The following is a 23,849-nucleotide window of genomic DNA, read 5'->3' on the forward strand; positions in this document are numbered from 1 at the left end:
ATGAAAAGACAGAAAAGTATGGAACATGTGGACAAATGAAACTATAGATATTGTGCGTATAGATGACATTAACCCTTAAAGACCCAGTAATACTTTTGCAGCAATTCCAAAATAGTTTTCTTAAGTGATTTATCACCATTTATTCTAATATTATCCTCTGTGTTTTGTGTTTTTCAGTGAATATCATGTATTTTCCTATATTTAATTCACTGATCATGTGAATGTTCATAAAAGCTCCGATTAAAGTTCAGGGTTATTACGTCAGAAACAGAGAAAACTGAAGAAAAAGTGACTTTTTCAGTCCAATCTCTCCTTAACTGAACATAAACCCAGTGTGTCCATCCACTGTCATTAATCCAACTCCATGGGTTTTACTGGTGAATCAATGTTGTAGAAGATGACGGTGTTTCCACGGTAACTACGGAGCCTCTGAACGTCCAAATGGGTCATATCTGATGACCATGAAGAGATGAAGAACTGTATTTTACACTGATTATTTGAGTTTTTTCTGTTAAAATAATGTATTTTCTTATATTTAATTCACTGATAACGTAGATGTTCATAACAACTCAGAGTAAATCCAAAGGTTTTATACCAGAAACAGAGAAAACTGAAGAAAAAGTGACTTTTTCAGCAAAACACATCATTAACTGAACATAAACTGTGTCCATCCACTGTCATTGATGTAACTTGTTTTATTTAAGTCACATGTTATTTTGTCAATTTATCCTTCCTTTTTGTTCATTTTATTCATTACTTTCTTTACTGTACATGCTAGTTTTATCCTTTTCACTAGATTTGACATTTTTTTACCTTTTTTTTAATACATTATTTATCATTTTGTAGGTTTTTTATTTGTTTTTGTTCATTTTATTTAATATTTAACATAAACCCAGTGTGTCCATCCACAATCAATGTTGTAGAAGATGACGGTGTTTCCATGGTAACTACGGAGCCTCTGAACGTCCAAATGGGTCATATCTGATGACCATGAAAAGATGAAGAACGAGAAAGAGGAAAGAAAGAAAGAAAGAAAGACAGACAGACAGAAAGAAAGAAAGAAAGACAGAAAGAGGGTCTGTTGGGAACATCTGACATAGCCCGGTGTCAGTGCGGTCTTCATCTCCCACCTCTGGGAGAGCTCCTCCCAGATTCCGGGGGAGGTTGGGGACATTGAGTCTGAGTGGACCATGTTCTCCACCTCCACTGTCGAAGAGTTTTCTACTTCATAGTTTAAGTTCAATACTTTCAGCATTAAAGTTGAACCTACTTAAACCGATTGATTAGTCGATCATTACTCAAATCGTTTAAGTGCAGTCACTTGCCTCACATTTCTGGAGTCAACTCTACTTCTCCGTGCTTACAGTGTGATGCAGCGACAGTAAACAGAGCCGTGGACGCTGCGTTTCCATGACCACGCTGACCACAGAACAGCTGAGTCACCCTGCATTAATTTTACACAGCGGTCATTAGCAGCGGTGTGTCTGAGCGGGTTAGTCCGCCTCGGATCAGGGACGAGGTCCTGCAGGGCCAGCACTGGACTGGGAACGCAGGCACACGCTCTTATTGCTTCCTTCATCCTCCTCCTCTTCCCTCATTCATTCTGTTTTTTTTTTTTTTCTAGCTGGTATAATTGCTGCCATTTGACTGGAAGCTGCAGACCTGTGGTGTTTAGAGCCACGGTCCGAGCCGATGATTAAAAGCGTCTTTAAAGGATTGTGTTTCATCAGGTCTGTCTTAAACCCACGCTCACATTATCTGCATTAACCCTTAAAGAACCAGACACACTTTTAAGGCAGTTCTCAAATGGATTTTACTTCTATTTTAACCTTGTTTAAGCGGTTTATAGTAAGTAAGTTTTATTTATAGAGCACTTTAGTCGCACTTCTTCCCACCCCTTTTCAGGCATGTAAATGGAATTATTGTGCTTTTCTTCTAAGATTATGATTGTTGATATCTGTAGTATTATGTATGTTTTGCTAGTGCATATATGTTAAATTTCACTGCATGTTCAGAATAAATCACTAAATCAAATCAAATCACTTTTTCACAGACAGGGAGTCACAAAGTGTTTTACAGTACAAAATACAGTTAAAAAGCAATTAAAAATACCAGTTTAACCTCCTGAGAATGTTTACATCTACAAACTAACCTTTAAAACAACGGGAATAACATGAACAAACTGAATAAATAACTGAAGTTTTAACAATATTATGCTTCAGTTTATCATTTACAGACATAATATTGTTAAAATTACACTTACTTCTCTTAAGACATTTCAGGTTATTCACAGTTTTTACGAAATTATACTTTGTTTTAGTGCACGGGTGTCAAACATGCGGCCCAGGGGCCAAATCCGGCCCGCCAAAGGGTCCAGTCCGGCCCCTGGGATGAATTTGTGAAATGCAAAAATTACACAAAGATTTTAACAATTATTTTAGTTCAGGTTCCACATTCAGACCAATTCAATCTCAAGTGGGCAGGATTCAGTAAAATACAATCATAATAACACAGAAATAATGACAACTCCAAATTTTTATCTCAGTAAATGTAAATATTTTCATGTATTTACACTAAAACAAAGTATAATTTTCGCAAAAAATGTGAATAACCTGAACAAATATGAACAACCTGAAATGTCTTAAGAGAAGTTAAGTACAATTTTAACAATATTCTGACTGTTATTAAATGTTTGGTGTATTTTTTCTATTATAATGTAAATGTGTAAATGATAAACTGAGGCAGAATATTGTGAAAGTTACACTTATTTTTTCAGTTTGTTCAGGTTATTCACATTGTTTGAAAGGATAATTTGTAGATGTAAACCTTTTCATAATGTAAATTAACTTTTTTTTGCTCTAAAACATAGAGAAAAGTTTGGAGTTGACATTATTTCTATATTATTATGTTATTATTTTACTGGTCCGGCCCACGTCAAATCAAATTTTGCTGAATGTGGAACTGAACTAAAATGAGTTTGACATCCCTGTTTTAGTGTAAATACATCAAAACATTTACATTTAAAAAGAAAAATTTTTGGAATTGTGCGTATTTATAGGTTATTACAATAGTATTTTACTGATCCAACCCACTTTAGATTAGGGGCGTTAGAAAATATCGTTTCTGCAATATATTGCGATATTTCATTTCACAATACTGTATCGATATTAAAAAGTACTGTATCGATATTTTTTGTTTTTTTCAAATGCAGATATTGTGGAGGTTAATTTTTGTTTTTTATTGTTCTTTATTGTTTATATTTTATTTATTATTATTTAACACTGTTTTATTAAATAATGTTAGTTCCGCTGTTGCGATCGCACAAAAATCCTGTTCTGATGTTAGTTCTGAACTAATAGAATATGAACATTTGAACAGGATCTGAAACTGTAACGTCTGTAAAACAGAATTTCAGTTTGAACACAGATACATTTTGTGATATAACATTAGATCCTGTTGTGATCAAATGAAAATGTGTTTAGTATTTGTGCAGATTTATGGTGTAATCCAGTTCTTCCAGGAAATAATCATCTTATCCTCCTGAGACCCAGGACATGTCAGCAAAGTACCAGCTTTTTTTTGTTTTTTTATTAAATCAGTGCTTATATTGGAAACATCATGATGCAACAGGTTTTTCAGATGCAGTTTTTAAATTTTTTATGGACTGTCCTTTGTGGTGGACAGTTTTCTTTTCTATTTTTTTTTTTTTGTAAAAAGTTGTGAAACTCTTGTTCACAAATGTGGACAGAAAACCAATAGCTGGGTCTGAGGAGGTTAAATTAAAATGCAATTAAAGTACAATCAAAGTGCGATAAATACATTAATTGCATTCAGTTTGTAGCATTTATCACCATTTATTCTAATAAACGAATAAATAATAATAAAATAAATATAATAAATGAATAGAGTTTTTATTCATCAGTTCAGCTCTAATTGAACTATTTTCACTGTTATTATTTTAGTGGTCTGGCTCCGTTTAGATTATCGTGGAAGTACAAAGTGTCCCCTGAACTCCAGTGAGTTGAACACCCCTGCACTAAACTATGCAAATATCAGTGAGCCACAGTCATTTGGTGCTTTTCCAGGGAACATCCCCCGGCCCTCGTACAAAACTGTAAAGTGGTGCTTGGAATGGATGTGAGCTCAGTTTCATTGAGTTTCCCCGCCGACGGCCGAGGAGCGGAGGACTTCCTGGAGCAGTAAGTGGAAAAATATTGAATGAGTTTCCAGTTCTGCACCGGCAATAAAACGACGACAAGTGGCTGAAGGACGACGCACAGACCGAACAAACCGTAACAGAACTGACAGACGGCGTTTTCAGTCTGCGTGGTTCAGAAACAGAATGTAGACGGACGGCCGACGCCTCGTCCTCCTCATGATCCTCATCTGTGTTCGCATTCTTCTTAAAGACGATTCTGAGTCTAATATTTCAGGTTTTAATGCTTTTTTAAATATTCTATCATGTCGGTATATTCTCGTGCGCTGGTTTCACGTGTTCCAGTGACAGATTTTTTGCTTGAATTAAGAAAAAAATACCACAGTAGTCGCTTTTCCATTGACCCTCAAATTGTGTAAATAGAACTTACACATAAAAATTTACAGAATGGAAAAATGACAATTTCGCCAAAATTCTTTTTTTTGCTTAATTCAAGATTATTATTTTTTTGCTTAATATAAGTTTGTTTTTTTTTGCTTAATTCAAGATTTTTCTTCTTTATTCAATTTTTTTTTTCTTTTTGCTTGATTTAAGATTTTTTTTTTTGTTTGATTCAAGATTTTTTGGCCTAATTCAAGATTTTTTTTGCTTTATTCAAGATCTTTTTTGCTTGATTCGCGTTTTTTTTTCCTTGATTCAATATTTTTTTGCTTGATTCAATATTTTTTGTGTAATTCAATATTTTTTTTGCTTTATTCAAGATTTTTTTTTTGCTTGACTCAAGATTGTTTTCCTAGATTTAATTTTTTTGGCCTAATTCAAGATATTTTCTTTGCTTTATTCAAGATTTTTTTTTGGCCTAATTCAAGATTTTATTTTTTGCTTGATTCAAGATTTTTTTTGGCCTAATTCCATTTTTTTTTTTGCTTTATTCAAGATTTTTTTTTTTGCGTGATTCAATTTTTTTTTTTTGCTTTATTCAAGATTTTTTTTTTGCCTAATTCAAGATTTTTTTTTTGCGTGATTCAATTTTTTTTTTTTTTTTTGCTTTATTCAAGATTTTTTTGGCCTAATTCAAGATTTTTTTTTTGCTTTAGTCAAGATTTTTTGCTTAATTCGAGATTTTTTTTTTTTTTTTTTGCTTAACTTAAGCAAAAAAAAATCTGCCAATGGAACAAGTGAAAATTATCTTGGTAAGGCTTCTTGACAATCAGATTTTCCAGATCTATTGTCTAAAAATCAGTTAGTGGAAAAATACTGAATCAGTTTCTAGTTCAATCAGTGGTGTGAAGGACGACGCACAGACCGAACAAACGGTAACAGGACTGGCAGACGGAGGCCAGTTTTCGGTCTGGGTGGTTCAGAAACAGACTGCAGACGGACAGGATGTGGTGTGAGCTGGTACCTGTTCCAGCAGGTCCTCCACCTTCCTCTGCCAGCTCTCCCTGGCGTTGCTCATCTCCTGCTCTTTGCTTTGTGTCAGCTGAGCCAGAGCCGAGGCCTTGTCCTCCTCATGGTCCTCCCTCAGCTCCTCACGCAGCTTCTTACACTCCTGCCTACAAAACAACACAAAAAACACACATTATATTTACATACATCCAACAGAACGGTCCGGGTGAAGCAGGGGTGTCAAACATAAGGTTCATGGGCCAAAACCGACCCGCCAAAGGGTCCAATCTGGCCCCTGGGATGAACTGATGAAGAGGATGTAAAAAAAAGTTGGATATAAGTTGATATTGTGTCTTTATGCATACAGTTTATATATAAGTGTGTGTGTGTGTGTGTGTGTGTGGGGGGGGGGGGGGGGCTTATTTCAGGACAATGTTCAGATTCAACTTTAGCCCAGATTTTCTAATACTCCCATGTCTTGGGAAAACAAAAATGTGAAAAAATTTCAAATCAAGCCCAAACCCCTCCACCCTGAAAATTACTTTTTCAACCCTAAAAACGTAGAGTTTTTGTCAACTTTCAAACCTTCTTCACTTTTGATAACGTACAATGTGTCAGTCTGCTCATGCTGGGCCCTTAGATGTTTTTTTGTCAGACATGTCATGTCTTCAGTGCTTTACACTACAAAAGGTGTAGAGTCAAGGTCCAGTTCTAGGTCAAAGGTCACCCAAATGGTCCAAATGCATATTAGATGGAACTCAGCTGTTCATGTGGGTTCTTCCAAATGTTGGGCTCAGGTTCTCTCCTCAGAACACATCTACTGACCACAAACAGCTGACATTCAATCAGACACATGAAATACAACTGTTTACTCATGGATTCTCCATACAGACATGACAAAAGAACAGACGGTAGTTTGACATGACTGACATTTCCATGTGTATGTGCTGTTGTGGGCGACACAGTGATAATAATAATGGATTAGATTTCTATAGCACTTTTCTATGAACGCATACTCAAAGTGCGTACAGTGGATCCATTCTTCATTCGCTCTCACATCCTCCCTCTGGTGGTGGTAAACTACACCTGTATCCACAGCTGTCCTGGGGGGGGCCAGACTGACAGAAGCGTGGCCCCTCCCACCAAACATTCACACATTCATACACCAGTGTGAGTAGCAGCACTGGAGGCAAGGAGGGTGAAGTGTCTTGCCCAAGGACACAACAGCACATAGATAGAGTGGGATTCGAACCACCAACCCTTCGGTTATTGGATGACCCGCTCTACCATCTGAGCCACAGCCGCCCCCGGTGGTGCAGTGGATAGCACCGGTGCCTCACAGACAGAAGGTCCTGGGTTCGATTCCAACACAAGTCGATGGGGGTGTGACCTTTAATCCATGAGGGTGGGACATTTCTCTGGCTCCTCCCACCATCCAAACACATGCACTGATAGGTTGATGGGTTAATCTAAATCACCCATAGGTGTGAATGTGACAGTGATCGTTTGTCTCTGTGATGAACTGGTCACATGTCCAGGGTGAACCCCGCCTTCACCCATAAGTCACTGGGATAGGCTCCACCCCCATGACCTAGAGAGGAGGTTCAGAAAATGAATGAATGAATGAATGAAGTGCTAGTGTTCCCTCCACACTAATGGCGGCAAATTCAAATGTTCTGTCCATGTTGGAATCTTTAGTCTGTACTGTGTCTGTAAAGGGCCAAAGGCCTGGGGGGGGGGGTCCCACCAGGAAACCAGAGGAACAGAACTGAGGACAGATTTGATCAAATGTCAGAATGGTATGAATTTATGAAAAAAACTAGGCATTTTGGTGACCTTTAACCTCCAACATGACCTTGACATTAGAGTCTAATGTCAGAACAGTCTAATGATTAGACTGTTCCTAGTCCACAGTACTCTGACCATACACTGTGGCACCGACAAGATCATGAACTGTCCCATCATGAACAGATTTATACACTGCACTGGACAACAGAGTGGAGAAGCTGGGAAAGGTGAGATTTTCAGAGTTAAAAAAGTAATTTTCAGGGTAGGGGGGGCGTTTTTGGACGAAAATGAAAAAAAAAAAACTTACACAGGAGTGCTTAGAACATCTTGTTGCATCCAAAAATCAGGGCTAATGTGGTATTTGATATTACGCCCCCCCCTAATGATAAGCAGAGGATTTTACTTTCCTTAAATTCTTTATTATATCTTTAGAATTTAGAATTTACTACAGACAACAACTACAGGCAAAGATTTTCTTGTCTGTGTTCACATTCTTCTTGAATAAAGACGATTCTGAGTCTAATATTTCAGGTTTTAATGTTTTTTTTTATTTTATTTTATGGGTTTGATCATTTTCCCTTTACCAGAGGGTTCTTAATCTTCTACTTGAGTGAAAATGTGTGAACTCCTGCTGCTTCTGATCATATATGAGGTGTATACGGGCCTTCAAAGTGCATCCGTGGTTGCTCTTACATGTCGGTATGTTCTGATTGTGTGCGACTCTGGTGTAAAACGTGTGTGGGAGTTAAAATGGCAGCTGTTAAATGAAATATCGAAGCAACACGGTTTTTTTTTTTGTCACTTTGAGCTCCGCAGAGTGTCAGACTGGAGAGACACGGACTCACGTTGGCCGTCACGTGTCATCATCCACGTCCTCCTCTTGAACGTAGGCCTGGGGATTCCAGGAGCTCTGATGTGAAAACTAAAGCGTTGTTCTATCGCATCTGCCCGGAGAGGAGGGAGACGAGGGCAGATGGAGGAAGAGTCAAAGAACTGAGGCGGTATATAGGAATGGTGGAGGAGCTGTCAGAGTAAAGTGGGCTAATTGGACGGAATCAGAGATGTGTTAGTGTTCGAAGCACAGATGCTCAATTAAGGTGTGTATTTATGTGTGTGACACATATGGTGGAGGTGTAACGGAACAATCAGCTGATCGCTTCATCATTCCCATTCGAAGAATTTACAGCGGCCTGGTGTGACTGGAAAGAAAAGGCAGTTGTTGTTATTGTTGTTTAAGAAGAAGCTTCTCAGTTTATTAGAATGAAGAATGAACCACAGAGAGCAGAGGAATATATATATACATGTGGACAAAAGTATGTGGACACGTTGGATTCAGGTGTTTCTTTTCCACAAAACAATAATGACTAATGTCAGAATATAGTTTTATATTGGGATAAGTATTATTGCATTGGTTAGTTTGGTTTAAATTGTTATCTTTGCTTCTAAAATGCCTCAGAGATGGTTTTGACTTAATTTCTCTCAATACTGATTTTTTTTTTTTTTTTTTTAATCCATGACTATGATTTCAAATGTTCTTCCTCTAAATTTCTCAAATCTTTTTCCTGCTCTGACTGAAAATAGTAATTTTCTACCACAACTAACCAACTACTTTCTTCACATCAAGGAAATATTGATGTTTCTAAACTATATGGAGGATTCTGTTGGGTTTCTGTAAATTGGCTTAGAGTCTGGTTTTTGACCAACTCTATATATAAAGTGTCATGAGATAACTTTTTTGTTGTGATCTGGTGCTATATAAATAAAATTTGATTGATTGAGTGATTTAATTGGTTTTCCCCTGTAAGTCGCTTTGGAAAAAAGCGTCTGCCAAATGCATAAACATAAACATATATGGATATAAATATTGGGACACATCATGTCTACAGCTGTCAGATGTCCTGTTTATGATGATTAGAGATAAAAGCATCAATATTTCCTTAAAGTTTAACGGAAAATTTTTCTTCCTAAGTAAGAAGTGAAGAAAGTAGATGGTTAGAAAAAACAAAAATCTGTAAAATATTATAGAATAAGCGACAAAATTAATAAAAATGAATAACAGAGGCATCAAAATTAATGAAAAAGAATTAACACTAACAAAAAAAGCTTCACAATGAAGAAAAATGAGCAACACAAGCAAAAAAAGTGAACCAAAAAAGCTTCAAAATGAACAAAAATAAAGAAAAGAGCGTCATAATGAGCAAAATACAGACAAAAAAGTAGATGGTTAGTTGTGTTAAAAAAATTATTATTTACAGTCAGAGCAGGAAAAATGTTTAGAAATTTAAGATGTCCTGTTCATGATGATTTGACATAAAAAAAAAAAGTCATTATTTCCTTAAAGTTTAATAGGAGATTTTTCCTCCCAAGTGAAATGTGAAGAAAGTAGATGGTTAGCAAAAAAATATATATATATATATCAGTAAAAACTAAGAGAATAAGCAAACAAAATTCATAAAAATGTACAAAATAAGCTTGACAATGAACAAAAAAGAACAACACAAGCATTAAAAAAATGACCAAAAAAGCCTCAAAATGAACAAAAATGAGGAAAAGAGCATTATAATGAACAAAACACAGACAAAAAAAGGAAGTAGATGCTGAGTTGTGGTAGAAAATTATTATTTACAGTCAGAGCAGAAAAAATATTTGAGAAATTTAGAGGAAGAACATTTAAAATCATAGTCATGGATAAAAAAAAGTTTAAAAAATTTGTAAAATGAACAGAATAAACAAAAAAATATATAAAAAATGAACAACATAGGCATCAAAAACAATAAAAAGAGCATCAAAATGAACACAAATGAAGAAAAGAACATCATAATGAGCAAAAACAACCAAAAATTTTCCAATTTAAAATCATTGTCATGGATTTAAAAATAAATAAATAATTAAGTCAAAACCATCTCTAAGGCATTTTGAAATCAGATATAACAATTTAACCCAAACTAACCAATGCAATGACATTTACCTCAATATAAAACTATATTCTGACATCAGTCATTATAGTTTTGTAGAAAACAAACACACGTCCACATACTTTTGTCCACATAGTGTGTATTTTTTGTGTTCCTCTCGTACTTTTCACACTCAGCTCTATTATAAGTTGGCTGATTTATTAAGAACCCTAAATGAAGCGTCTGCAGATAATTTGTGAGCAGAGCAGAGTGAATATTAGAACAGACATCCTCTAATCTGCCTTTGAAGCAGCTATTTTTAGACCTTCATGTTGAAAGCATCTGTGAAATTAGTGGATCTAATACTGTTTCCTTTTGTTTGGTTTGGAATTAGACTGAGGAGTCCTTTGTTCTGACTGACTGAAGGAGTGTTCATGTGTCAGGTAGACGACAGGGTAATGCACAAGGATGGATACAGGGGGAGGAGGAGGGGGAGGAGGAGGGGGAGGAGGAGGAGGAGGAAGAGGAGGAGGAAGAGGAGGAGGAGGAGGAGGAGGAAGAGGAGCAGGAGGAGGAGGAGGAGCAGGAGGAGGAGGAGGAAGAGGAGGAGGAGGGGGAGGAAGAGGAGCAGGAGGAGGAGGAGGAAGAGGAGGAGGAGGAGGAAGAGGAGCAGGAGGAGGAGGAGGAGGAGGAGGAGGAAGAGGAGGAGGGGGAGGAGGAAGATGAGGAGGAGGAGGAGGAAGAGGAGGAGGGGGAGGAGGAGGAGGGGGAGGAGGAGGAGGAGGGAGGAGGGGGAGGAAGAGGAGGAGGAGGAGGGGAGAGGAGGAGGAGGAGGAGAAGGAGGAGGAGGAGGATGGTTTGTGAGCTCCTCTCCTGGTGTTTGACTGCAGTTGTTTTCCGTTGGTGTCCTCTGGACTCTTTTCCTTCTTTTCCTTCTTTTCCTTCTTGTCCTTTTTCCTAAACTCTCTGTTTGGTCTGTGTTGGTAAAGGTCAGTGTTTTTATATTTCCACAGACCTGGATGTGAAGTTGTGTTAGAACTGAAACTTGTCAAAAATGAAAGAAACCAGATCAGTGGTTCTCAACTGGGTGGAGAGGTGCGAGTCACACGTAATTACATTTCATGGATGGGGGGGGGGGTTCTACCATTTAGAGCCACTGTGTCAACTGTCCACGATCACACCTAAAAACAGTCCATTCATTCTGTGGGGTCTGTGGATTCTAACACAGCACCAGTTTGTTTTTTTTGGGTTTTTTTTTCAAAAAATATTCAATTTTGAAATCAACATTTCTGAAAGCTGTATAGTGGAAGTATTTACAGATAAAATCATACTGTTCATGACAAAAATACTGGGTTTGACTCTAAGTTTGTGATGAGAGTAAATGTACTCCGATCTAACCTAATCTAATCTAGTCTAATCTAATCTAATGTTATGTAATGTAATGTAATGTAGTCTAGTCTAGTCGAACTGAATCGAATCAAATCTAACCTAATCTAATTTAATCTAATCTAATCTAGTCCAATCAAGTTTAATCTAATCTAATATTATATAATCTAGTCCAACCTAGTTTAATCTAATCTAATCTAGTCCAATCTAATCTAATCTAATCTAGTTCAATCTAATCTAGTCCAATCTAGTTTAATCTAATCTGATCTAATCTAATCTAATCTAATCTAATGGTGTTAGTGGTGCAGGGGCACATGTCCACCCTCTGCTGGTGGGAGGTGGTACTAACATGGTGGAACTCTATCTGAAGTTATTATGGTCTGTTTCATGTTGGTTGTCACAGTTTTGGTGTTTAAAGGGTTAACCAGTGTGTGACACATGCAAACAGACACTCCTGTCCCCGTCCACGGTCCAGTCCACGCCCCGTCGTTGGTACCACACCACACACGGTCCAGTCCACGCCCCGTCGTCGGTACCAGACCACACACGGTCCAGTCCACACCCCGTCGTCGCTACCAGACCACACACGGTCCAGTCCACGCCCCGTCGTCGGTACCACACCACACACGGTCCAGTCCACGCCCCGTCGTCGGTACCACACCACACACGGTCCGGTCCACGCCCCGTCGTCGGTACCACACCACACACGGTCCAGTCCACGCCCCGTCGTCGGTACCAGACCACACACGGTCCAGTCCACGCCCCGTCGTCGGTACCAGACCACACACGGTCCAGTCCACGCCTGGTCGTCGGTACCAGACCACACACGTCCAGTCCACGCCTGGTCGTCGGTACCAGACCACACACAGCTGAAGTGTGCGTTTCCCGCTCACACACCTGAGTGTTTCGGTCCATTTGAGCTCCAGCTCCAGAGCCATCTTATCCATCTTCAGCTTCTCTTCTTCTTTGGTGGTGATGAGTTTGGCTTCGTGCTGACGTTTCTGGGTCTCCAATTCACCCTGAAAAACACACACACACACACACATACACACACACACACACACTTGCCTAAATGTTCCCTCAGAGGCTTTTCTACACTGACAGGAATTTAATTCTGTAGGCAACACTAAAAGCTTTTGGATATTTTTGGATGTTTTTTTTTTTTTTTTTGTAGCGTGAAAAAGGTTAAAGCCTTTTGAAATGACAAAGCCAACTGCCAGAACCAAACGCTGGCTGCTGGCGCTATCAACCCTCCAACACAGCGGTGACAGTCTAAGCCTCCAAACCCACTGTGTTCATGGGAGGACAGTTGGGTCTGCGCACACAAACTGACCTGAAGCCCGCTTCACTTCATCACATAAGCACACACGCCTTTGTTGTAATCGGATACATTTTTGGCATTAAGTGGAAGACAGTTATTAGTAAATCCATTCATTGTCCCAGGTTTGATTCTACAGGGTGGGGAAGCAAAATGTACAATATTTTGAGGCAGGGATTGAAAGACAGTGTATGACCAATTAGTTTATTGAAAGTCATGAGAATTTATTTGCCACAAGAAAATGTCCATAATAGAAAATGTTTTTATTCTATGTGTCCTCCTTCTTCCTCAATAACTGCCTTCACACGCTTCCTGAAACTTGTGCAAGTGTTCCTCAAATATTCGGGTGACAACTTCTCCCATTCTTCTTTAATACAGTCTACTCTCAGTTAACCGCCAACTTCCGTTCACGGCCAAATTGGCGGTATAGCGAAAATGCCGTCACAACGGGTTGCGTCCATAATGTGCATGTCTTTACTATATGATGTCTATGCTGCCTCCATTAACCCGTTCTAATTGCGTTTCTAAATAAATCTTGATTCTGTTATGTTGTAAGGGATCATTTAAAGTGGGGAAACATTTTAAGCATTATTATACCGTGTCGGGAAATGACACCCCATCATCTTGAGGCTTTGGCTTAATCCCACGTCCTCTTCCCGACATCCTGACCTACTGAGTGTTCTGCGATAAATGAACGGTGGCCGTTCCGTAGACCTACTCGTAGCTTGTCGCGATCAGCGTCTGGCGCGTTTGTTTCAGTGCATTGTTAAAATTTATGTGTACTCGATGGCAATCACGCTGGCGGTATAACGGTCGGGAAATCAATGGTATAAGTGTTGTTTGTGCATGGAACTGGGCTGGCAGATGGCGATAGGCGGAAATGGCGGTATAACGGCGGGCGGTTTAACGAGAGTACACTGTAGTATCTTTAAGAAAGTGGACATTGCTGTGTGATGTTCTATTGGTGCATGTTCTAAAACGCCCCAAACAGCAGAATCCAGAGGGTTTAGATCTGGGCTAGAAGGCGGACATAAACAGGATTCCCAAAAATTGCTAAAGTTGGATTTGCAGAAGTCTTGTATTTTTCTGGCTGTGTGGGCTGGAGCACCATCCTGTGTCCATCCATCATTTCCATCTGGGTAGTTTGCTTTAAGCCACGGCAACACCTGGTATCTCAGAGTCTTGTAGTAAAGTATTAACATGGATTTTTTCGTCAGTTTTGTAGAATTTTATAGACATTTTCTTTCCATCGGAAGCCACAGCACCAAAAGCCAGAACTTGAGCAGGATGTTTTGTTCTGAATGTCCCCTTAACCTCAGCTTTGGATTTTGCGATAAATCTGCCATTTCTGCGGTTCAGAACAGCATCGACAGTGAAGATCTTTTCATCTGAAAAGATCGTTACAATGGAGGACTTTTTCTTGAACCATGTCAGAATTTTCTTGCACCTTTCCAAACTCTTTTCCTTCATAGCTGTTGTCAACAAGTGTTTTGGTGTTCTTGTGTAAGACTTTAACTTCAAATCCTATTTTACTGCATTTCTAACGCTCTTGTTGTCTACCTCAAGTTCAATTGTCATTTTTCTCATGGATTTGGTTGGATCCTTTAGGATTTTGGATGTGAGAGCTTTAACCCTTTCACGCATGAATTAGGAGAACCATAGACAAGATTTTTTTCGTCTTTAGGCATGAAAAAAACAATGCAATAGAATTTTTTTTTTTTAATGAACCTATTTTTCATGGAGTTACAAAAATGTCAACTCAGCTGGACACCGTGTGTTTAATTTTTGAAGCAAAGAAACATGTATTTAAAACTCAATATCAGAAAGTGATAAACTGTGTAAAAACTATGAAACTAGAAGCACTCGGAGAGCGCAGACCTCCGCCAAGGCTGATCAGTGGCCCCCCCCCGTGGGCCCCCCCACGCCAAGGAGGTTATGTTTTTGCCAGGGTTTGTTTGTTTGTTTGTCTGTTTGTTTGTCTGTCCGTTAGTGTGCAACGTAACTCAAAAAGTTAGGGACAGATTTTGATGAAATTTTCAGGGTTTGTTGGAAATGGAATAAGGAAGAAATGATTAAATTTTGGTGGTGATCGGGGGTGGGGGGGCCCACGGGGGGGCCACTGATCAGCCTTGGCGGAGGTCTGCGCCCCCCCCCCGTGGGCCCCCCCCACCCCCGATCACCACCAAAATTTAATCATTTCTTCCTTATCCCATTTCCAACAAACCCTGAAAATTTCATCAAAATCTGTCCCTAACTTTTTGAGTTATGTTGCACACTAACGGACAGACAAACAGACAAACAAACAAACAAACAAACCCTGGCAAAAACATAACCTCCTTGGCGGAGGTAATAATAATATTTTAAATGCAGCAGATTTGATGTTTTCTCACATTTCATCATACTCTAATACTAGTTATTACTCACTTCATGAAGATAATATATAAACATAATCTTTCTGTTTAAGTAACCTGTTAATTACAGCCTAGTGACTGAAAATTGATTTACACTCAAACATGTTCGTGCAGACCAGCTTTATCAAGAACAGCAAAGATACAGTAATGGCATAAATGTCAGTGTATGGGATGGTGCAGAACTGTCCACTGTGTTGGCTGATATGGAACTAAAACAAAATCCATGCAATGTGATGTCATGACTTTGCGTCAATATGCACGCCACTTTTGATGGTAAATTGGCGTGTTATCTGTACGACATCATAGGCTTTTTGCGTGTATATTGACCCATGAATATACAAGAGAACAGCTGTAGAACAGCTGTCCACTGGAGTGACCACTATGCATGAAAGGGTTAATAAAAGCTTTGGTACGTTTTTTGTTACTTCCTCCACTTCCAGACTTTCTGGTAATAGTTTTGCTCATAGTCATTCTCTTCTTTCCATTCTAAACAGTCTTTATGGACACTCCAACTATTTTTGAAATCTCCTTTGGTGTGACGAGTGCATTCAGCAAATCACACACTCTTTGACGTTTGCTTTCCTGATTACTCATATGGGCGAAAGTTTGTGAAAAGGTATGGATAATAGTGTTAGGTATGATTATGACATCAGTATATGTTTGGCTGACGTAGTGTCTGCTGAGAAAAAACAACTAAAGGTTCATTGTACATTGGGCCTCCCCACCCTGTAGTTCAGGGGTGCATGCTGTGGCTCTGGGACCACATGTGGCTCTAGCATCAACCCCCAGTGGCTACGTTCAGAATGCAGGCAAATGTGGACCAAATACGATTTTTTTACTCCTATGTGACCTGTATCCGATCTGTTGAAGACAGTTTGAACAGCACAACTCCAATTTTTTTCAAATCTGACCCAGGCCATGTTCATATGGAACATTGTCAACAGGAACTGTTCACATAGATGTAGTCCATTACATGGTAGGCTACCATTATTGGCGTCTGTTGAACTAACTAAAACAATAATCTAAACGCCATCAACACCCACCTGACCCACGCACTTAACGCTACATCATACAATGAGAACTTCCTTACGCTGTTATCATCTCACATCAATATTCTACGTCTATCTTTCGTGCACATAATTGCTTCCATGCTTACTGCTCAAAAGGCACAATAAAAGAAATCTACGTACAAAATATGACTCACTTCTGCCTGGGGGAGCACAAATCGATGGGCATTTAAACTGTGAAAACGCTTAGGGGCATGCACATGCTCAGTAGCGCTAGGTAGCTCAACTCGACAGGTAGGGTGTTTGGACAGGACACCGGCTCTGCCTTAGTCTGACAACCTGGTAAGAACCACGGAGAGCCGGTGTCCTGTCCAAACACCCGACCTGTCGAGTTGAGCTACCTAGCACTGCTGAGCGGGGGGGTGTACGCTAGCGATCTGTGCCGCTTGTACTTCGTGGAAGTAAAAGTGAAAGCTAAGTCTCATTTCCCTTTTCCCTATCTCCTGAATGTTCTCAGACTGTCATGTGAGTGGGGTGGACGTCTGAACTGACCTGCAGTGCGGTCAGCAGGTTGCTGGTCTCCCTCAGTCGGGCTCTGGTGGCGTCCAGCTCCTCCAACAGTTTGTCCTGCGCCTCCTTCAGGGTGGAGATCTGTCCCTCGGCTGTTCCGATGTCCTGCTCCCCCTGCTGGACCTCCTGCTGCAGCCGAGACACCTACAGGCAAACGCAGAGCATTACCTCCATCCAAACCCCCCCCACCCCCACTCCCACCCCCACCTAGGGATGTAACAATTACCAGTAAAACGATAAAACTGCAGATGGTCAGTATTACCGTTTAAATTCTAATTCTCATGATAACCGTGTTTGATTACCGCACTTTTAGGGGAAAAAACCCTATGGAAAGATCTGCTTTCATGTCAAATATTAGAGTATAGTTTTAATTTATTACAAGTTGGATTTTCTATACCTAATATTTGGAACCAATATTCACTTTTAAAGTCTTTGAAAAGGTTCGTTAAGCATCTGTGTGTTATTTATGCAATAAATTATAACATTTTTCAAATCAGATTGTTTTTGTGTGTGTGTTTTCTGTCCTTTTATGTTTTTATAGCAGGTTAAAGTGAAAAAAATAATAGACAGATGATATAGATGAAGTTGTGCTGAAAAACAGATCCCAAACATGGGTATAGTAAACATTTGTTTCTATAGTATATAAAGGCCAAATCAAAAGGACTGAAAAACGGACAAAACAGGCTCAGACCACTAAGGGTTAATATTTGAATGTTTCTGACACAGAGGGTACATTGTGCCAGTTATTTTATTTATTTATTTTCAAATCAAACTTGGTTAAATTCTTTCAGTGTGTGTATCAGTACTTTTTGAACATTTTGAGCACAATTTCAACAAGTGTTCAGGGAACGCAAACCTCCTCCTTCACCCTGAACAGTGTGCATGTGTGGATGGACTCTTTCTGTTTAAATTCAACAGTTTCCAGGTTGTTCCATACAGCAGAAACAGTTGCAGCTTGGTACCAGTCATGTGTCTGTCCAATTATATTCAATTCCAATCAATATTTGTTGAGTTCTAATTTTAAATGTGTGTAAATGGGATTCTCAGTGTTAAATGTAAATCTCCACAGAGTCCACATTCCACAGTGGATGTGGACAATTTAGTTCCAGATACAAGATATTGTTCTAAGCTACAGGTGGATCCAACTGGAGGCTAATTGAAGTCATTTTGAATTTTTGAGGAATTTTGGAAAATTGCTCAATGATGAAAGATGGAAAATTGTAGATGTTGTGACCTTGCTGTGACCTTGAACTTTGGCCTACTGGGACCAAATTGTACTGGGTTGGTCCCAGGGCCTAGGCCTATCTGTGGGGAAGATTTGGAAAAGATGGGTGGAAGAGTTTTCCCCTAAAGTTGCTAAAAAACAAACAAACACACAAAGCAAAGTGATCACAGTACCTTCTGGTGGAGGTAAAAATAAAAACCTGCTCATGCTTGACTCAGGAGCCATTTTGCAAAGTTGAATGTGAAAGCTAAAAATAATAAAATAATAAAATAATAGCCTCACAGAACAAGCTAAAGGTCATTTTCTGCTCATTCAACATTCTAGCACAGATGAATCTTTGCAGTAACGTGTTCTTTTATCCATTAACTTCTCCAGTAAATGCCTGCTTATTTCCCTGCTGGGCCGTTCAAACAAAGGCAGCTGCAGGTTCAGGAATAATGGGCTGAGGCTTTCAGACTCATCCTGTTCTCAATAACACCAGCGCCTTTAAGCCAATTAGCAGTTTAACAGCAACAACCTCTGGGCTCGGGTCCACGCTGTTTATTTTACGCTGGCTGATTTTGGACATTATAGAGACTTTTTTTCCAAAATGGAGGCTCCACACGTGAATGTGACCCTCACCTGGTTTGTCAGCAGGTTTTATGACAAGAAAAATAGTGTTTACTTCATCTGTTCAATGGAAAACACTATTCAACATTCAGGTCAGGAGTATTATTTATAGAAGCTCAGGATTCAGGCGCCTGGTGTTAATAAGGAAACACATTAAGAGCACAGAAAAATACCACAGCAGGCGCTTTTCCATTGACCCTAAAACTGTGCAAATATAACTTACACAAAAAAACGCCTAAAACTTGTGTCCAAATCTGTTACTGCAGACTCACTGTAAAACTGCAACATACAAACGAAATACGTCTGAGTTCTGTTCACTGCCTTAGTACATTTACATGGCATTATACATTTAAATGAATGGGAAAAAGATCGCTAACGATTAGCATTTACAGATTAATTTGAGTTAATCTGAGAGTGTGAATGTGAGAGCGAATGAATAACGGGTCAATAATGTAAAGCGCTTTGGGTGTCAAGAAAAGCACTATATCCCTTTCATGCATAGTGGTCACTACAGTGGACAGCTGTTTAACGGGGTTCTCTTATATATTTTTGGATTTTGTTGTTTTAGTTCCATATCAGCCAACACAGTGGACGCTTATGGATCATCCCATACACTGTAATTCATACCATTACTGTAAATTTGCTGCTCTAGATAAATCTGATCTGCACTAACATGTTTGACTGTAAAAAAAAAAAAAAAAAAGCTAATTGATATTAAACTGTAATTAACAGTTTTGTTTTATTTATTTATTTATTTTTTTTTTTCCATAGTATCTATATGCAGGTATTGTTAAAATGTCAGAAAACATAAAATTAGCAGCATTAAAAATGTTTTTACCTCATAGTATATCAATAAATACATGTTTCTTTGCTTCTAAAATTAAATGCATGATGTCCAGCTGAGTGGACATTTGTGTAATTCCATGAAAAATAGGTTCATTAAAAAAATTCAATCACATTATTTTTTCTTTCATGCCTATAAAGGAATAAAAACACTCAAGAAAAATATCTTGACTGAGGTTCTCATAATTCGTGCATGAAAGGGTTAAAATTCCAGAAGTCACAAAGATTCCTACGAATGAACGATTTGTACATGAATAATGAAATAAAGAGTCATTTTTTTTTGTTTTTCGATTGTTGATTCTCAATTAAATATGAAAAGAACAAATGATACACGGATTCCACATTTGGTCCATTTGCTTATTTCCAGTGTTTAATCTGCGTACAATGGAAAGAATGAAAAACAACTAGTTTTTTGATTTTGAATTTGTACATGAATAATGAAATAATGAGCCATTTTTTCATTTTCCGACTGGATTTTCAATTGAATATGAAAAGAACCGATGACACACGGCCCCCCCGCCCTACAGGTGGTGTGAATGCGTACCTCCTCATTGGCTGCGGTCAGTTTGGACGTCAGTTCGTCTCTGAGTTCGTCCAGTTGTTGCCTCAGGAGCGTCTTCTGCTCCTCCAGTGACAGACGCTCCCTCTCAAACTGCTGCTCCAGCTCCTGCAGAAACAAAAAAATAAAACCATTTCATATCAGCTACAGTATGAAAGACAAACTGCATAAACAGCATCTTTCTAAAAGCTTTTAAGTCCCTTCCCACTGAAGTTTTTTCTCAGTAATTCAGGTCATAAGATACACGAGGAAGAAGGCAAACACACTTGTTCCATCTCAAAGACTTGTTGGTAATTATTAAAACAGTTTTATCTGCTCTAAGAAAAACCATAAAGCATATTAAAGACCCAACTGTGATCCTGGGCGACTTTGATTTAATTCACATGAAGTAGGTGCACAATTTTACACATCAGACGTTCTGAAGGATTCGAGTCAAGTCAAATAATGTCCAACAAACAAACGTACATGAGGCTGTTTTCTTCAATAATGTTCAAACTTATTAACAGGAGTAAAAATGTTAAGCACAGGACGTGTTTGCATGAGAGGACGATGCTTTTTTAACTTTATGCAAATGATTTTACTGCATTCATCTGGACAGATTTCTAAAAACATTCTAAATTATGTCCATTGTCCTTGACAGATGTTTGAGTATTGGTAGATATTTGAGTTTAGTGGATGCTTTTGCTATTTTACATCCATAAAAAAACAGAAAATGACAAGTAATAACAAACAAATGTGAATAGAAACACTGGAAAAAATCTAAACCAAGTGTATTTTTCTTATTTCTAGTCCAAATATCTCATCAGACTTAAAATCAGACACAATCACCTCAAGAGGAACTTGTCAGTGAGATAGAAGAACTGATTTAGAGACAATAGATCTGGAAAATCTGATTTCAAGAAATCTGAACAAGATAACTTTCACTTGTTCCATTGGCAGATTTTTTTTTTTTTTTTTGCTTTATTCAAGACTTATTTGCTTAATTCAAGATTTTTTTTTTCTTAATTTGAGACTTTTTTTTTTTTTTTGCTTTATTCAAGAATTGTTTTTGCTTAATTCTAATTTTTTTGCTTATTTGAGAGTTTTTTTTGCTTTATTTAAGTTTTTTTTTCTTAATTCAAGATTTTTTCCCCTCAATTCAAAATTTATTTGCTTAATTCAAGATTTTTTTTTTTGCTTAATTTGAGATCTTTTTGCTTTATTCAATTTTTTTTGCTTAATTCAAGATTTTGTTGCTTAATTCAAGATTTTTTTTTTTTTTTGCTTAATTCAAGATTTTTTCTTTTGCTTAATTCAAGTTTTGTTGCTTAATTGAAGATATTTTTTTGCTTAATTAATTTTTTTTTTACTTATTTCAAGATTATTTTGCTTAATTCATTTTTTTGCTTTATTCAAGTTTTTTTTTGCTTAATTCAAGATTTCTTTGCTTAATTTGAGATCTTTTTGCTTTATTCCAATTTTTTTTTTGCTTATTTCAAGATTTATTTACTTCATTCAAGATTTTTTTTGCTTAATTCAAGATTTTTTTTTTTTTGCTTAATTCAAGTTTTGTTGCTTAATTGAAGATTTTTTTTTGCTTAATTTTTTTTTTTTTTTTTTTTTTTTTTTGCTTATTTCAAGATTATTTTGCTTCATTCAATTTTTTTTTTTGCCTTATTCAAGATTTTTTTTTTTTTTTACTTAATTCAAGCAAAAAAAAAAAAAAAAAAAAAAAAATCTGCCAATGGAACAGGTGTATATAGTGAGTATAAAAATAGCTCTGCAGCAGCTGGAGGGTTCAAATTCAAGCTGTATGAACTATTAGGGTCCAAACACACAAATAAATGAACCACAGACTAAGAAAAGTGGGTTTAGACAAATATGAGCCCTTTAAATATCGCCTGTTAAAGTGGACATGAGTGGGACATCTATGACACCCCCTTAAAGCAGATTTTTGTCCAAACTCGTGAACAGAAGCTAGACTGTTAAGCACAGAAGGTGTTTGCATGATAGGATGATGCTTTTTTTAGTTTATGCAAATGATTTTTACTGCATTCATCTGTACACATTTCTAAAAATACTCCAAATTATTTCCATTGTCCTTGACAGAGATGAGAGAAAGTGTTTCAGCGTTGTTACCATAATAAAGCTTATTACAGCGGCTGATGAATGGGGAACAATTTCTGTTATGGTGTGCCACGACTGCTGCTTTCCAAGGACAATTAGAGCTGAAGGAAATCGCTGTAATGTCAAATAAATTTGCCGCTGTTATTCATTACAAAGGAGGATGGAGTTTGTAATGCGGTGAAAAACATTGGGTGCATCGACTTCTGTGGAGGAGCGTCGAGAGAATGAACGGGACTTCAAAGAAATTGATCTGAACGGAAGAAAGAGTGAACAGTGGCGGTAATTTGTGTGTAATGCATTGTGACATCTTCCATTTCGCCGTCCGCCCGGGGGGTCAAACACTGAGCCAAGTTTTCTCTGTTCACAGCGGAATAACTGGTACCAGTGATGCAGACGAGCGCATGCAGACCGGAACCAAAATGGATCCGAAAAACAGTGACAACACAACGCTCTTCCAGACGTGCCAGACTTAGCTGAAGGCTATAAATAATCAAACTGATAAATAAAGCATCCACAGTCTCACGTCTATCCAAAAATCTAAATTACACAAAAACCACTCTTCCCTCTCTTCGCCTGGCTGTCCACAGATTCTCACATCAACTTTAGGATTCTGATGCAAGCTTAAAGGTGCTGGAGACTTTCCTGACCAGTTTTTCATCAAATCTGTCCATCCTCAGTCATATCCTCAGTTCAGTGGCGGCTGTTCGTCTGTCAGACAGGGGAAGCTCACTGTCGGCTTACATTTAAAAAAAAAAAAAGTCAAGTTATTTAAACATAAATTCGTCCTCCGTTCCTTTTTAAGAAAATGCTCAGTGACCTTATCGTACCAACTAAACAAGAAAACATTGAAATTATGTTAAACTGAAAAAGGAAGCACAATGAGTGTGTTTTATTTACAGTGCAAGAAATGAACAAGTCATTTCATAGTGGTTTCTGTGATTTCACAGCAGAATGTGTGACGGTATTAAACTGAACTGTGTCAGTGAAGGAGCAGATCTGAAAACAGCTGTCAATCAAACGGGATTCAGCCTTTGGACCCATCCTCCAATCAGCACGTGGAAGCTCAGCATCCAGCCCGGCCGAGCTCCGCCCACAGCTCCATTCACCCCCAGAGAAGCCAAGCGTCCGGGGGCGGGACAACATCGTGGCATTTATCCAATGATGGTCCAGTTTAGAGTCAGTTTAAAGCAGTTCCACTCAGTCCCATTGAAGTGCATGGACCCTGAGCGTCTACAGACAAATGCACTGAGCAGAGATGGAGGAGAAAACACAGACACGAATGGAGGAGAAGTGAACAACATCCAGTCTGTGGTTTAGGATGAAGCTGTTTCTGAATGAACTCGTCTGTGAGATGAACGTGTTCCAACACATTTGGAGTCAATGAAATGCGAACACAACTGAACAGATTTGAGCATTTAAGTGGAGTCATTTTAGGGGAAGCCGAGCTTCCACTGCAGTCTGAGAGAACTCCTCTGCCTCAGTATCACCATAAACAAAACACATGTTTACAAACAGACCCCGGAGGGAACTCGGGCATCTTCGGAATTTTGTCGCGACGTGCATTGTGGGAAACGGAGGTTCGCGCAGC

The 23,849-nt window shown here is 38.4% G+C and overlaps 1 protein-coding gene across 1 annotated transcript in view; it reads right to left on the reverse strand.

Annotated features, from left to right (window-relative positions):
* The window catches only part of fam184ab (family with sequence similarity 184 member Ab), a 219,361-nt gene that overhangs the window by 111,994 nt on the left and 83,518 nt on the right, over positions 1-23,849 (reverse strand). The window contains exons 9-12 of the mRNA XM_030128825.1: positions 20,141-20,263; positions 16,902-17,063; positions 12,511-12,632; positions 5,562-5,712 (exon numbers count right to left, since the gene is read on the reverse strand). Of these exons, the coding sequence (XP_029984685.1) occupies positions 5,562-5,712; positions 12,511-12,632; positions 16,902-17,063; positions 20,141-20,263 (558 nt within the window). The remainder of the gene's footprint in view (positions 1-5,561; positions 5,713-12,510; positions 12,633-16,901; positions 17,064-20,140; positions 20,264-23,849) is intronic.

Source organism: Sphaeramia orbicularis, chromosome 24 (assembly GCF_902148855.1).
Source record: "Sphaeramia orbicularis chromosome 24, fSphaOr1.1, whole genome shotgun sequence".
NCBI lineage: Eukaryota > Metazoa > Chordata > Actinopteri > Kurtiformes > Apogonidae > Sphaeramia > Sphaeramia orbicularis.